The sequence below is a fragment of the Nanorana parkeri genome, unplaced genomic scaffold (assembly GCF_000935625.1).
Source record: "Nanorana parkeri isolate BGI_ZX_2015 unplaced genomic scaffold, ASM93562v1 scaffold986, whole genome shotgun sequence".
NCBI classification, from domain to species: domain Eukaryota; kingdom Metazoa; phylum Chordata; class Amphibia; order Anura; family Dicroglossidae; genus Nanorana; species Nanorana parkeri.
The window spans coordinates 81,231-98,255 of NW_017307254.1; the positions used below are offsets into that span (position 1 = coordinate 81,231).

Below are 17,025 nucleotides of genomic sequence, written 5' to 3' on the forward strand. Positions count from 1 at the left end.
CTATGCATGGGCACCACAAGGGTAGTGCGGCCCTCCCCAGGTGACCACCTTTGGTGTCCCCCCCCCCCCCCTCTAAAAAGTCCATGCCCCACAGCTGTACGCGAGAGAGGAGGGGACTCCTTCTCTCTGCCGACGTCCAACACCGAAATGGCTGTCGACAGTTAGTGACGGTAAACCTTGCTCCCCTTTTTTTTTTTGTAAGGAAGGCACAGATGGTATGCAGCCCTGTTATTTATTTATTTTAAATGTTAAAATTTCTTGTTTTCTAGTGGGTCCCTGCATGGGTGCCTACATCAGCTAAGCGGCTGCTGTGGAAGCACCGTGCGTGGGTGTTCCTGGCACTTGTACCAGAAGTGTTCCACTAATTCTCCCCTGTAAATTAATAGTTCTCAGCCTGGAGCCGATCCATGTTTCTCCTCAGATCCCTGCCTGTATGGGCTGAGGCAGCAGGGATCCGAGCAGAAAGGGACTGTGGGGGGTGTTTGGGAGGACGGAGACACTTGTCAGGATGGCAGAGTAGTGTGCAGTTAGGAGAGAGAGGACACGATGTCATCCTGTCGGTTTCAGGATGACAGTGGCCCTGTGCGTGACCGAGCGGAGGATCGGTAGATATTTACTGATCCTCTGTGCAGAACTAACACATGAGTGGTGGCTGATCACGCCAGTGTTAGTACTATGTGTCCCCAGTTGTTTACAATGTGTCCCTAGTTATGAAAGAACAGGAAGCGCTTTTCATCACTTCCTGCTCATTCATGAGTTTCTGAATGTGGAGAAGCACTCGGTACAGAGGCTTCTACCCATTCATAACTGGTGATAGCAAGTATTGATAGTAAAATATTTACTATCACCAGTTTTCTGAATGAATGGGAAGTCTCCGTACTGAGTGATTTCAATTTCAATTAACTTGTAACAGAGGCGGCAGAAAAATATTGAGGACTCTTATTTCAAAATAGAAATATTTGTACCCCTGATATTTCTCTGAAGCGCCATGCGTTGTTAGAGCGCTTGGGTTTTCTTTGTTTTTAACTGGCATCGCATGTGAAAGCGTTGATTCATTGCTGTCCGTTGTCATAAGCTTTGTTGCGTTTAAATGTACGCCATTATTTTACACAGCAGAAACGATTAACATAAGTCGCTTATTTACGTTTTGGGGATGTTCTTTTTTTTCCATGTGCTGATACTGATTTTAGTGTGCTTTATCAATTGAATTGTGTATTTTTTAAATCAGTTTTAATAGTGATTTAACAAACATTGGCGCAATTATCGCAGGACCTACAAAATTAGTAGCACCATCTTTTTATTCCACCGCGCCGGTGCTTTCAGAAAATATATGGTTTGGGGGTCTTTTACAAACGTTGGCAGTGCAGCAGTAGAAAATAAAAACAATGGGAAAAATGTGTGGCCAGCTGAGGTTAAAAGCTTTCAAAGGAGCTTGGCACCGAAAGGATTAAATAAACCAGCCCATTCCAGATTACTGTAGCTATTTAAGCCATTACTGAGTAAATATGTTTAAATTCAGGGTTAAAAACTTTCTATACCATTTGTATTTTTTTTTTTTTTTTCCAGTGTAGTGTTCCATTTCATATAAACATATATCATATATGCATCAGGGTTTGTTTGTGTTTTCTGCAGGAAGCAAGCTGTGAAAATGTAGTTGTGCCTCCTGGAAGTTATGTGAAAGTGTCAGGACACCTTCGTTCCTTTCAGGTACTATAGCTGTACAAATGTTTACATGTGGTATAATGCATTGTTCTATTAATGCTGGATAGAATGGTATTCTACAGACATTTTGATTTCCATAACCTACCTAACATTATTTTCTTTCAAAATGCCTCTGAAATTCCATCTGGCACCTAGAATTTTTTTAACTTTGTTTTCATAGGAAACGCATTCTTTGCCCATTAAGCGACCTTTATGTTGAGAAATATAAATCACATTTTTAATTCTGAAATCTGTGTAAAGCAAATACATTTATTTTTTTCTTTGGTGACTTCAGTCAAGACTTTAACCTTTTCGTGATGGGAGACATAGACTGTACGTCCAGCCACGGAGTGCCCAGATGACTGCGGACACTGTACGTGATCGGCTATTCAGGGCTCTGTAATGCTGGTAACCGGCGGTTACCGTTCATTAATGGATGCCTCGGTATTGAGGCATCTATTAATGAAAGAGTTGAGCCCTTTCAGACACCAAAGCAAAGCAGAATTTACTGTTCTCACTAACAGCTGACATAGGATGGGGAAATCCCGATTGTATACCGCCTTTTTTTTTTTTTCTTCTAAACTTTCAGAAATGGAAACCTTTTAGATACATGGTTTTATTGCTGGTTTTATTGCTGATACAATGTTGCAGGTTTTCTGATTGTTGTTGGAACGATCGGAAAACCTTTAGTGACATCTGATCCTGAAATGCTACAGGATCAGTGTCACTAAGGTTATTATTGGCTGTTCTTAAAGGAGAACTATGGGGTAAGTGTTTTTTTTCCCCCTATAGTTCTCTTAAGGGTCACAGGGGGACATATACTAGTCAGTCACGGCTCTCTGCAGGGACATGATCGGGAAGTGAACGAGCGACGGTGTGCGTTCGCTCACTTCCCGATCTATTCAGCGGACATGTGACAGTTTCATTGTCACAGGTCGGCTCGAACTATGAGGCTGAGTGATTTTTCACACTCCTCATATTTCTCTTTTTTTTTTAAAGTTTGAAGCAGCCTAATAATAACCAAAAATGAGATACATTATCAAGCAGTAATAGATTAATTCGCAATGACTGATATAATTAAAAAAAAGTTACAAAATGATATATTTTTATACCATCAATTATATAAAAATTAAACCATTACAATGAAAATCTGCAGCTGAGCTGCAGATTTTTTTTCTTCACCCTAAGGGGTTAATTTTTAAAAATGTAACCATGACTGATGTTCAAAGTATGTCGCTGTGGATTGGGTGACCTTTACCCTTTAGAGGCACTGGAAATTCTTCTGGTCCTCTCCATCCTGTAGTCTCCATTCTGGGGACAAATTTGTTAATGTTATGTCCCAGCAGGAAAAAACTTCCCTTAGCTTGTCAGCAGACAGCTCACATTACAACCCTGCAGTAGATACACCCAATGAGAAGTAGCTTAAGTCCTGGGGTACATTGTGAGTTCAGATTATTTGGAGTTGGACCCTCTTAATACGGTTGATTTGCAGCTTCTATGGGAAGTGCCTCAAAATGTCTTCCTTGCTTCTGCTCTTAATCAATGAGCAGTCTTGGCTCTAGGGCCTAAGGTTCCTCCACAGATGTGGACATTTTAATTGGATCGTGGTGGGTCGGAAAACTTGTATTTCCATGTCCTGGATCAGGTAAATAGGCCCCCACGAGGGTTTCCCTGTCAGGTTCTAGTGACTTCTCTGATGTCCATTTGGACATCTCTGCTCATCCTACTGTTTTCTAGTATTACCGATTTATGGTGTGATACAATCCACTCTTTTTTATTCAATAAAGCTTTTACTGGTTTTTTTTCCAAATGGGTCTATTTAAAAGTTTACAGATGAGCCATGTTCGCGATTTCCCCCCCCCCCCAATCAACTGGAAGGAGAATCCTGGGATTGCTGCTTTAACATGTTCATTATATTTTAATTATTCTTTTTTTCTCTTTTGTAGAATAAGAAGAGTGTAGTTGCTTTTAAGATTGCTCCTGTTGAAGATATGAATGAGTTTGTGTCGCACATATTAGAAGTTGTTCATTCTCATATGAGTCTCAACGCTCAGGTAAGTTCAAGTTTTAGCTTGGCTTATTTGATTTCTGTTGGTAATGGCAACAAAATCCTCCCTAAAGTTGACCTACGCACAAATGTGAAAGTAAAGCTATGTTGATGATATTACTGGCCTTAGTGCTGGCTACATGACTTGAAGCCTAGGCTATTGGTTATGTGATCTTTGCTGATAGGAGACTGTGTTCATAGTGGCTCACTTACTCTTAAAAACAAAAAAAACTTTTAATCAAACCAACCTTTTGGTAGTGTGATCAGCTTGGAGGGGGGCAAAGGAAGTATGCAACCCTTTTGTTACGCTTTAAAGTTGAACCATTGGCAAAATAAAAAAAACTACATGCATGATGCAGTCTGTCACTAGCATTAACACTGCAGTCTTTGTTATCCAAGAAGAGTAACAAACTAATATAAAGTACTATATTTTAAAAAAATTTTGTTCTTTTCCATAGCCTGGAGGTAGTGGATCTGCTGTGGCACTCAGTACACCTGGTCGTGTGGGCATGGATACAGGTGGCAGTTTCTCTGGAGGAAGTGATATGCATACAAATGGATTGACGCCCCATCAGAGCCAGGTTTGTAACCAATATATTTCCTTAAAAATATCTATCTGAAACTAGATGGATAATTGTGTTTTGGCTGTTGAAGACCTAAACTAGTTTTAAAAAAAAAAAACCTCTCTCTCCTTGTCAGATTTTAAATTTTATAAGAAGCTGTAAAGGAAATGAAGGAATGGGCTTTGAAGAACTGAAGTCTAGGCTGCATGGAATAAATGTGAATACTATCAAGTAAGTAAGAAATGGAAAAACATGCTTTTATGATTCTGTTGCTACCACTTTCCAGTTCTGAAAAGACAGGTTTACTAGGGATAAGTGTAAGCAGGCCACATTACGTAGATTTCAAGCTGGGACTTTTTTTTGTTAACTTGCAGATGTAAGGAGTTTTAGTGTTCTCTGATGGCTTTCACTTGTTCCTTGAGATGCCTTTTTAATGTCCATCCAACCAATGTAAAGTGTGTGTTGAAAGATCCTCCCATTGCTGAGATTATACCTGTTTTTAGCATATTGTGTATGCTCTTTATTAACGTCGCTTTTTTTTTTTTTAGACAAGCTTTGGAATTCCTCAGCAATGAAGGTCATATTTATTCCACTGTAGATGATGACCATTATAAGTCAACGGATGGTGATTGATAATTCACGTGGGAGCCAAGAAAGCACTAACAGTAACCTTGGAGACGTATTGGCTGATTACGTGAACAGACTACCACAGCTGGTTATTGTTTGGCACTTGTATAGCCAGCTATGCATAGTATATTGTCCACCACTCTTTTAGTACATAAAGATTCACATATAATTACTACAGAACCCTGGGAGGGAATTTTGTAAAAACATGTAGCTTGTGTTGATTCATCTGGGCGATGTCAACCAAAAACTACCAGTTCATTTTTAGGCAGAATAGTACAAAGATTTATTTGTTATACCAATTCTGACATCTTTAGACGCATAACCTAAAAGAAATCGGATCCACCTCGTATCTGCTAAGTGTGAGCATTGTTAATAAACTATCTAAATAAAGTAAAGGCCATCAGCTACAGTAAACAGCTGTTTACAGGAAGCTCACCAGGTTTAACTCTCCCTTATGTTAGTGTGGATCCACTTAAACTGGTTTCTTAAGCTTATCTGAGTACCATGTGTATGCAGCACTACTGGTATTGTGTGGCCAGTGTAAGGCTTGATTTGCTACAAAAAGCTAAGTTCTCCATTTAGATTTGGTACCGCCTTTAATAGTTCTCTAAAATGTTCTATTGTGTACTGACATGTATGCAAAAGTAGTTTTATAATAGGCCGTAAGGTTTGTTTTTTCTACATTCTGTAGTTTAAGTTTAGCATTTTTTACTTCAAAATATATGTAAATAAAACATGTAAAATGTATATTGGTGATACGAATAAAGTTTTTTTCTCTTGTGTTCAGGCATGGTTTTATGTTTGTAACTGCTTTTGTATGCATGATTCATGGCTAATTTGCTACAGACTATGTGAAGTGAGAACCATAATATGTTTACAGTTGAATGGCACTATTGGCCCAAAGTAAATATTCATATTATATCCGGTAGGTCTACAGGGATCCTGTTAAACACTAGTAGCCAAAGCACTATGGCGCACCTGGCCAGAGACGCCATACATTTGCCCAATCCATAAGTAAGCAGCCACACTGGGCACGCTTCCTTTTGTCTGTAGCCACCTTTTCAAGGTGGCCATACACCTTACAATTATTAATTTATTTTTTTTGTCCAGTCATCAAACCCCTGTTCAATTTCCGCTCGCATACCCCATCATGCACAGACTAATGTAGATTTCTATAATCGTTCGTCAGCATTACTAACTTGCTGAATTTTGTCGATCGACAGAACAGATTTTCATTTGCGCATGTGCAGTGTTGTGATTTTTGTTGTATGAAAACGCCACTAATTTATCAATTTTCATCCGTTTTAACAAAAGTTTTCTATTCTGCCCATTCAGCCAGTTGTACAGTAATTGCAATCTTGCACTTCCCATCAACTGGCAGATTATCATTCAAGAAACTGATCGCATTTGTTTTTCGAACAATAATTCTAAGGTCTTTAAGACAGACTGTCATTTTTACTTTTGGTTGCTGCTTTTAGATTTTGATTGTTGTATTTTGTATTCATACATGTTCCTCTAGGGGTGAGTCACATCCCCTGTCTAAAGGTGGCTACAGACAAAGAGGAATTGTGCCCAGTGTGGCTGCTTACTTATGGATTGGGAATTTTTTGCATGACCTCTCCAGCCAGGCATCTTCAGGGCATAGAGTAATAAGCCAATGTGTTTTTGTTTTTTTCTCGGGTAAGGAGAGTTCTCATCCTCCTAACGTTTCATGTACATCTTTCAATATCTGTGATTGCACATGCACAGCCTTCCACTATCCGAGGTCTGTAATTGGCTTATTCAGCCTTTCCAAAACTGATATTTCAAGATAAATGATAGCTAGCATTTCATGTATGACAAAGGAATCCCTGAGAAATATCAACTTAGGAGAGACCCTAGCAGTAGTTTCCTGCATTTTGGCTTGCTTTGTTTAAATGAAGCCTTGGTGTGAGTTGCCCAATAACACAAGTCCCTGCTCTGCATCCTTGACATGTGTCTGAAAATTTCACACTGAGCTCTGTATGGTTTTTTTTTTCTTGACCATACAGAACACGGGTAATTTAGGGATGACTGGGTAATATGCAGGTATCACCAGGTGATTGGATACTGGCCGGAGTTAAAGACCTTCATATAACCCTCTAGAAAATCCTCCGATTTTTTTGCTTGTGCCCTTAAGTCGGTGGTTCTCAACCTTTTCTAGGGCCGGGACCCCTTGGTGACCCCCAACGATTAAATTTAGGGATGACGCGACTGCTGCAGCGACATCTGGCAGCGTGCCGGGTGAACTGACTGCTGCGCTAGGAGAGGGCTGAGAAGGACTCTCACCTAGCACAGCAGAAATCACACAGCGACCCACAGGTTGAGAACCACTGCCTTACCCACGAGCAACCCCCATCTGGCCACCCGAGTATACTACTGCCCCCTCCTAGTCACCCTTGCATAGAACATCACCTCAAGCTTACCTGCAACCACAGCTAGTACCCCCCTCGCTGCACCACCATTAACCACCACAATCTAGCCCTCCTTTACAGTTCTCACACATGCCTGTAGACACCGTTACCAGTAAATGAATACACTATACAAGAGAAGGTAAGGTACTCTAACCTTTTCACAACATGCTATGCACACCATCACCCATTAAAAGACCTTCAGCAGCTTTTACAGATTTGTAGCCAATTCCCGGAATCAAGTTTAGGACCCAGTGTCCATAGAACTGTCCTATGTATGCCGTCAAAATGCATGTAAAAAAAAAAACACACCATAGGAATGCATAGCTAGATTCCTCTTGGCTATTTCACTTTGCAATAGCCAATAGCAAACTAGCTATTGCACCCGCCCTCTGCTGCTGTCAATCACTAGAAGCGGACCTGATGGAGAACTTCAGATCCCCCTCTGCTGATTGGCAGCAGAGGATGGGTGCAATAGCTAGTTTGCTGCTATTGCTTAATCAGTCATGCCCCAGCCTAGCTCTAAGGCCCTGTTCAGACCAAGACATTATAGTTTTTGCACATTTTTGTGTGCGCATATGAAGACACGTTTTGACTGGCAGCTTAAACATTGCAGTCAATGGATCAAAGTGCGTACAAACACGCATGAAAATGTGCATCATGCTTCTGACATGTGTTTCCTGGCTTTTCAATTGAATTCTATGGAGGAAAATGAGCTGCAAACTGCCAAAAGACGCTCATCTACTTTTTTCTGCGTTTGGCATTTTTCTGTTCAGGTGTTAACAGGGGCCATTGAAAATCATGGAATTTCTTGTGTTGGCTGTTTTTAAAGCACTTTTTCTACTGCTCAAAAAAGCCTAGGTTTGAACCAGGGTTTAAATGTCTGACATAGCCAGTAGCAGGTCCTGGCAAACGGGAGAGGAGGGATTGCTAAAAGCATGCTGGTGGAACTGAGCAGTAGCTGTAATGTACAGGCACTGTCACTGATTAGGTCCACATATTGTCATTTCCTAACTTCAAACATACTGGCTGCCAGTGCATTTTATGCAAATAAAATAACGGCAGCCGGTCAGCTCAGTAAAGACAAATTACAGGAAGCCGGTTATAAACAGCTCCGGCATCAGTATCACCATGCTAATTGGCTGCCCTAGAGAGTTGCTGTGTGTTTGGATTCGAAAATTGGCTATGTTATATTCCAACTGCATTTACCATCCTGGCTTCACTTTTATTAACATTGTCATGCTACACATGCTTTGTGATATGCCTTCAAATTATATTAAGCCCTCATTCACATTAGAAACAGCCGGCACATACAGCCGTGCATGCAGATGGAGCTGTATCAGGCAGCTCCCGGGAAGGACAGGTACTGTGTGTGATTAGTACGCGGCCCCTGTCCTTCTCAGAGTGTGCCGCCCTACGCTCACCCGCCCTGCATATCCGTACTCGTACGGTAGCAGGATGGATCCTGTCTGTGCCCGAGCCAGGAAACACGCACCCGTACGGACCTGCACTTGAGGTGAGCGTATGGTGGTGTACGGCCGCGTAGTCCCATAGAGAAGGACGGGCTGCGTACTAATCACACGCAGCACCTGTCTTTTCCGGGAGCTGCCTGATACGGCCGTGCAAGGAGCTGTACATGCTGGCTGTTTCTAGTGTGAATGAGGCCTTAAAGTGACATTTCATTCACACTTACCTACCACAGCGGAGCCTGGCGCTGACATCAGATGAGCTCTTGTGCATTGCGGAAAAATGCAGCATGTCTGCATTTTTACATAATGCACTGCAGCCCACCTGATGGCAGTGTGAACAGGGCACAGAGAAAACAATTGTTTTCTCTGTGCCCTTGCAGTGACTGCCATTGATCTGGTGGGAAAAAAACGCCAGTCAGTGTTAACATAGGCTAAGAACTGCTTCTGTAGAGTAAAATTCATGCTCAACAGCTAATCGTGGCAAAAATATACTAATACATATATAAAATAATACAAAATGAACTGGTTTTGGATTAGGATCCTAGGTATCACTATTTGTGATTATATGTATATGTTTGCAGACTCCCTGTTATAAAAGGTGACAAGGTTCTTTAGTAGGAGACAAGGTTTATCTTTAGTAATTTTGTCATGTGAAGTCGAGAGTTCAGCTCTTTTATTATTTCACCATAGGTTATTAGATAATGTATTTATATTCTGTTGTGCCTTTGTCGGTGCCGTTTTTCATCAGTGAGCTTTATAACATCTCTGAGTGACTGATAATGTCAGCAGCTGAAAAAAATGGTTCACTTGTACCAGGTGTGGTGTGCCACGGATGACATGCCCCCCACCACTCCACAGGTTATCGTGTCCGATCTGCCCACTGTGCTTGGGGGCGCTCTACATTACATTAAATACAGGAGAGGTTATCTGGGAAATATAAAAAACGTGTTTATGCTTCCCAGATCCCTTTTTCTTGCATTTAGATGTTGCTTGGTTTAGTCGTGCATACATGGGTAGCTCTCACCCCATGAAAGAGCCGCTGGAATAACCGGGTCATCACTAGTCTGTCTAGGGGTTTTTGGTCTCCAGCTGCCCCATTACCATTTAACCGCCCTCTTCTACTGCCCACAAAACTGATGTCCACTCTAGTAATGCAATGCTGATTAACTGTCTATTAAGCTTCTGCATACTGGGGAGAGAGGGTATAAGGATACTAGACATCCAGGGTGTAACAGACAGACCCCAGACCTCTTTTGCATCTCAGTGTAGATCCACTTATAGTACAGTGAACGGTAATTGAAGTAACAGATGAGTGGGGGATGAGTACAGATCCTCAGCAGGAGAGACACCAGCCATGCTCCAGAGGTCCTCTATGTTCCAGGCACCTCCACCAGACATCAGCTTCTCTGGTTCTCCTCCTCTGGCAATCAACACAGGCGTCCTCCATACTTGATGCCTAGGGAAACTCTTCCCACACTCAAGCCTCTTCCCACCTCCAGGACTCAGGCCTAGCCTGGGGGGTGGCTGGACAGCATCCAGCCCTAATCCATGGCTGGTCCTGACTAGTCTGAGCACATGGCAAATTCCTCCAGCATTTGTATCCTATCCCAGCATGCACCACTGGTTGAGAGAAACCCAGTGATTGGCTGCTGTACTGTACATACACTCACAGTGCCTCTCATTGGCTGTCCCACAATATAGCAGAGTTACACTCCACCCAGGGAGGTTTAGTCAGTGCCAGACACCTGGAATTAACCAGATAAATGCCACTATAATCCAACCAGGCTGACTACAGCACTGGCAATCACTAAATGTCTAGTAGCCACCTCACAGAAGGTGATGGGGGCTGCACACGCATCTAGGTATGTTTAATCATATAAAATGCAGGTGAAACAGTCCCAGGGCCCCAAAAATCTTGTTTGTGTAATTGCAGCTAGACAGAATTCACCTAGACGCTGCTAACCCTCTAGGTGTGCATTAAGCCATAACAAAGCATTACATGCTTCCAGTTGTGTTTGGAAATTAGTTCCAAACACACCTGTACACATGTATTTTATTTCCTGTGTGCATGGGGACCTACAGTGAATGCCTCGGACAGCATGTGATCGGGCCGAATACATACACACTTCCTGATATAGCACTATTGGTTACTATGCACAACAGCCTCTATTTTCATGCCCAACATAAAGCTTCGAAGGGAGTTGCCCATTGCAACCGCAAGTTGAAATTAAATGCTGCTAAGAAAGAGATTAAAGGTGCCCATACACTGTGCGATTATCGCATGATAATCGCGGGAAATCCCGCGATCGTACGATAATCGCAAAGTGTATGGAAGGCGTGCAACCGTTTTTACTGTACGGTTGCACGTCTTTTGTCTTAGGAGCATGCTAGAAAACCAGCCGAGAATCGTACGATTTTCGGCTGGTTTTCTAGCATGATCGTAAGATCAATGCCGCACGGGCCGGTGTGCGCATGCGCACACTGCCCGTTCAGCATTGCGGTCATCAGAAGCCCGATGATCGCAAGTACGATCTGCCTGTCCAAGACGGGCAGATCATACGTTTTTTAAATTACTTTACAACCATCGCAAGACTGAAGTCTTGCGATGGTTGTAAAGTGTATGGCCACCTTTAGAAAGATGGCCACACCTATACTTGTTTCCCCTGAAGTGGAGGAAAAGCCAACATCAGCTACCACTCCAGTGATGGCGGAAACTTGAGCAGGATTCCTCCTGCTGTTCAAGCAGTGATGGAGCATCCAGCAACACCTACCCTGGTAGTGAAGTACTCTCTCTCTCAACTGTGGTCGAGGAGCCCTACTGAGTGAGAGAAAAGATGGAGGATCATCTCCCAGGATGATGGTGAGATCTCTGGGGTAGGAAAGGGGGTTACTGTGAGCCCAAACCCTAGTGTAGATACTTTTCTTTGACTTGCTGCACTCCTTACCGAAAGTCCCTTGTAATGGGGTGGGTGCTCACAGTGACTGCGGATGGCGCTGCAAATATCAGCAAAATGTAGAAATGTCACCAAACCCTAGTGTAGTCCCTGTGGCAGAGACTGTGGAAAGTACAGAGCAGACAAAGTCCAATTGTGAACAGGAGGAGTAGGACTTTAATCTGTCCCCTTAGGAAGTTAGATAGCAGGAGCAGAAATAAATGAATGTCCTTAATCATAGGGAACATTCTTTTGAACTTCCTTGAACTGGCCCTTTAATTCCAGATCAGCTGGCGGTGAAAGTTAAGGGTACTGGAAAAGTTCCACCTATGGAGAAGCTTTATGATCCCCGTAGGTCCAATTATTCTCCCCCACATTCCACAGCTTCTGCTGTGGCCCAGAAAATAGCAAAGATGACTTTCATCAAAAGATGTTTGGATACTTGTGTACTGCCAGGGATGGGTAACATCGATGACATGACAGCACTGTTCCGGTTGGAACACATAGTAAAGAACCATGTTGCTAAAGATAATGGCTATGAGTACCCCATGTGTAGAAAGAGCAGGCAGTCCTGGTATGAGAAAGACATTTGGGGCATTTTGAGGATTCCTAAAAACTATTGATCATTAGACAATTGCTTCCTTGACACCTTGAGGAATGGAAGAAATATCTTAGTCATCTTATTTTACCAGATCTGGTTTGCTCAGAGACTGTGTGCCTGTGTGTATCTATAAATAAGAATGGAAAACTAGTTAAAATACCTGCCTATTACAAGTAGTGTGCAGGGAGTATCCCCTGTACAGCAAGGACTATGACCATCACATTTTCTTCAGGATTTGAGCATTTCTGTTATAGCAATGGTTGTATGCATTTGTTTATATGTTTATAAGCAAGTGAAAGCCTCTACTTTGGATGGACAGTATTCTCTTCCTGTTGGAACTGTGTTCCAAGGAGATGCCCTTAGCCACATTTGCTGGAAGAAAAAGTTAATTAGTTCATGGACTGGGAGCAGTAGGCCCAAAGTATTTGGTTGTGTATAGTTAGTTAAGATGTGTTTTTACTCTTTGCTGCAGGAGAGACAAACTACAAGCAAGAACTAACTATTTGTAATTGCACTTTTATGGACTACTATTTTGAAGTTGATCACTAGGTAGTGTACTTAGGTAGGGATTGGATTTATAGCTTTAGAAATGCCATTTACTAAGGGCCCATTCACACCACATCCAGATCATCTCCAGACCAGACCAGATTGTTTCCAGACCTCAAATGCATCCTAATGTATCCCTATGCTATTTCTGGCCTCCGTTCACACTCTGTTCACACTCATTTTGTCTGGTCTGGAATGCAGTGGAGTGCATGGAAACACCTTCAACGCACTGGAACGCACCTGAAAGCCCATTTTACGCTAAAAAAATCTTTTTAAATGCCCCGAAACGTGGTAAAAACGTGGCAGAACGTAATGCACTGCGTTCCAGATCTGGTCTGGAAAATGGTGTGAACCTGCTCTTAAAGTGGACTTTTACACTCAAAAATTAAAATCCACCCTATCCCTCTATTTATGATGATTAATAAGAACCTAATCATGTCCGGTGTAAAATGCTGTCATTTTGATGTACTTAGACTTGCAGAGCATTCACTTCCTCCTTTGAAAGGGTAAACATGACGTCAGTGTGCCAAAGCGATGCACGCTGGGATTGCCTCGTCACAGAAATTACATCTCGCTCATGATGTGATGGGTGTGGCCATGGAACCTAGTGAAGCTGTGCAGGCACAGGAATTACTTTTGATGACGACAGACAAATTCCAGGAAAGAGGAGCATTTGCCCTCTTCAAACATGGCCGCCTGCTACATTCCAGGATCGAAATTTAAACTGGAAAAAAAAAGGTATTTATAAACAAAAATATAGTGTTTTAAATGTGTTCGTTTGGGTTATTGCATACTAATGCATATGGGAATGTTTTTTTTTTAATGTAATTTTCCCATGTAAAGGTCAACTTGAAATTGATATTAAATTCAAAAGATTTTTAAGCTATTTTAAATGCTGATTAAATTACACACAGTAGATGTTGCTCCTTGATGCTTAAAAGTCTTAGCTTTCTGCAGAATCAGCTGAGCACTGGGCTTGATATCCTGTTTTAGAATGGCTCCTTTCCTTTCCATGGTCCTATGGTGCCACCATTGTGTGTTCTAGTAAGCTGTGTGTGCTCGAGTGAGATGAGTGTAAGATGAGTGGGTGCTCGCAGTGACCACGGTGGTGTTCTGAGCCTGATGACAGGGACCCTGCGAGGCCCCGAAAGTACTTGCTATTGAATGACATTGTTTGTCATTAAAATGGACATTTGCTGAATACAAACAGCTTGGTGTGCTGGTGACATTCTTTACATTTTACATGTTTATTTATTTAATTATATCAACCAGTCATTGTGAATGAATCTCACTATTATTGCTTGATAATTTAATTAATTTTTGGTTATTATCAGGCTGCTTCCAACTTATGAACAGGCAATAATAACCTTAGTGACACTGACATTTCAGGATCAGATGTCACTGAAGGCTTCTGATGGTTCCCACAACAATCAGAAGCCTGCAACATTGTTTCAGCAAAAGAAACATGTAGCCAAATCTTTCTATTGCTGAACCTTTAGGAAAAAAAGCCGGTATACATCGGGATTTCCCGATCTATACTAGCTGCCAGAGTGACAGCAAGAGCTGTACATACTGCTCTGCTCTCACTGTCAGACACCCGTTTCCTGAAAGGGATCAGGTGTCTGAAAAAGCTTAACTCTTTCATTAATGGATGCCTGAGTACTGAGGCATCCTTTAATGAACGGTAACCACTGCTTTTCAGTGGTTATAAGCATTACAGAGCCCCAAATAGCTCAGTGTACGTGATCAGTCATTTGGGCACTTAGTGGCAGGGACATAGTCTACGTCTCACGTCACGAAGGGGTTAAAGGATTTTTTTTCTAAGGTATGGTGTATTTATTTACATTTTATTTAACTCTTTAGTGAATGAGTAGGGGTAATTAAAGGTTGCCACATCTTTGAGATTGGAAGAAAAATTGTATATATATTTTTTTGGGACATTTCACTAATTTTGTTATTAGTGCGGAGATGTTATAATATGTGCACGTTGGCATTTGTTTATTAGCACAATTGGATATTTACACATTAGGGGGAATTTATCAAAACTGGAGCACAGTGGCAGCCCGCACCCGGGTGACACCATTGGAGGGGTGACACCAAAATGACTTACAGTCATTTTGGTGTCACCCCCCTCTGAAAAGTCGGGCGCTCGGTCATGGACCGAACGCCCGACAGTATCAGGAGAGAGGAGGGGACCGGGCGGCATATCTTATCCCGCTAGGTGACTGTCCCCTCCTCTCTCTGCCGGCGTCCATCACCAAGATGGCCGCCGGCAGGTATCAGCATGTTACCGCTCCGGGTGTCACCCAGCCTCGGGACGCCCCTGCTGGAGCAGTCAAAATCTGGAGCAGTTGCCCATGGCAACCAATAGGCTTCTCTCTTCAGTTTGTTCAGCTGAGATTTGAAAATGAAAGATAGAAGCTGATTGGTTGCCATCCACAGCTGCTCCAGATTTTTGTTTGCTCCAGTTTTGATAAGCCCCCCTCATTGTATATTCCTAAGGAATAGGTGGTATATAATATATAGGTGGTATGCACTGGTCACATTTGCATTTGGTTAGGATGTTAATACTATTTTTATATCATATAAAGAAGGAGGGGTGAGCGCGGCACAATATAAGTTATTTGATTTACTATTTTGTTATTTACTATTCACAGGCAAATTGAGATTTTTACCTGGAGATGGGCTTTCATGTCTCTTTATATTGTGAATGTAGCTGTTATACATTTGCACACATGCACTTGGATGAACCCGGTTGCTCCATTACATCACACAGCTGCAATGCTGTGAACAAATTGCTCCTGTTGATTTCCTAACACCTGTTGTTTTCTTCAGCAAACAGTGACAAGCATAATTCTTTTCATTGCTTGTGACGGACACTTATCAAGTTAAACTGGCCATACACTGCTCGTATTTCGGCCAAGTGCTGTTGACTGCTGACATTTAGGGCTTGTGTGGCCCCGTTAATACCCCTCCCTTTGACAAAAGTCGATTTTTTTAAATTCGGGTTTTGTCGAAGCAGTTGGTTTGAAAATTCTCAGCCAGACAGTGACTGCAGCCAATCACCTGCAGTCACTATTCTGAGGTAAGTGGCAGCTGCCAGAATACAATAGCCCGGCAGGGGGAACAGAGCTAGTGTGTGGCCAGCTTAAATAAGTCACAAATCGGGCGGCCTCTCAGTTAGCAAAGTCTAAGCCAGGGGTGGGCAAGCTTCAGCCCTCCAGCTTTTGTGGGACTACAAATTCCATGAGGCATTGCAAGATTTTCACAGGCATGAGTCCCAGAGGCAGGTGCATCATGGGATTTGTAATTTCACCACAGCTGGAAGGCCAGAGTTTGCCCATACACTCAGCTCACCACAGCTGGAAGGCTGGCCATACACTCAGCTAGGGATGCACCGATACTAGTATCGGTATCGGTGCTGATACCGAGTATTTGGGCGAGTACTCGCCCAAATGCTCCGATACCTTCCCCGATACCGGAACTTCTGGTCACAGGAAGGGGAACATGGAGCTAGCTTCCAGTGCGATCAGGAAGCTGGGCGGCAAGTAATGACCCGCCTCCCAGCTCACCACACCTGGAAAGCTGGCCATACAATCTTGGTTCGGAAATCTTCCACGAATAATCTTTCAAACAATAATCGAACAGTTGACGTTGGGCACCAACAATTTTTTTTAATGTAATCCTGCTCAAATTTTCTCCAAGGGTGAGGCTGGAAAACATTTTGGGAAACTAAAGAAAATCGATGGATTAGTGGCGTTTTCATACGAAAACAATTGCAGCAAGAACACTGCACACATGCAAACGAAAATCTGTTCTGTCGATCGCCAAAATTTGGTGAGTTAGTATTGGTAACGAACGATTATCAAAATCAGCATTGGTCTGTGCATGATGGGGTATTGGAGCGGGAATCGAACGAGGGTTCAATGACGGGATGAAAGAAATCGAACGATAATTGTAAAGTGTATGGCCACCTTAAAGGAGAACCGTATTGTAACGCGAGCAGTGCAGATGCGCTTATAATTGAGTGCTGCTAATCGGGACATACAGGGCTAAACTCCAGGCAATCGCTAAATGTACAGATGAAACACACATATGGGAGCTGTTTT

At 42.5% G+C, this 17,025-nt stretch overlaps 1 protein-coding gene across 1 annotated transcript in view; it reads left to right on the top strand.

Moving 5' to 3' along the window:
* RPA2 (replication protein A2) overlaps positions 1-5,203 on the top strand; it is a 15,203-nt gene extending 10,000 nt beyond the window's left edge. The window contains exons 5-9 of the mRNA XM_018566890.1: positions 1,633-1,707; positions 3,648-3,755; positions 4,207-4,329; positions 4,448-4,542; positions 4,860-5,203. Of these exons, the coding sequence (XP_018422392.1) occupies positions 1,633-1,707; positions 3,648-3,755; positions 4,207-4,329; positions 4,448-4,542; positions 4,860-4,944 (486 nt within the window). The 3' untranslated portion in view covers positions 4,945-5,203. The remainder of the gene's footprint in view (positions 1-1,632; positions 1,708-3,647; positions 3,756-4,206; positions 4,330-4,447; positions 4,543-4,859) is intronic.
* Positions 5,204-17,025: the final 11,822 nt, after the last annotated feature.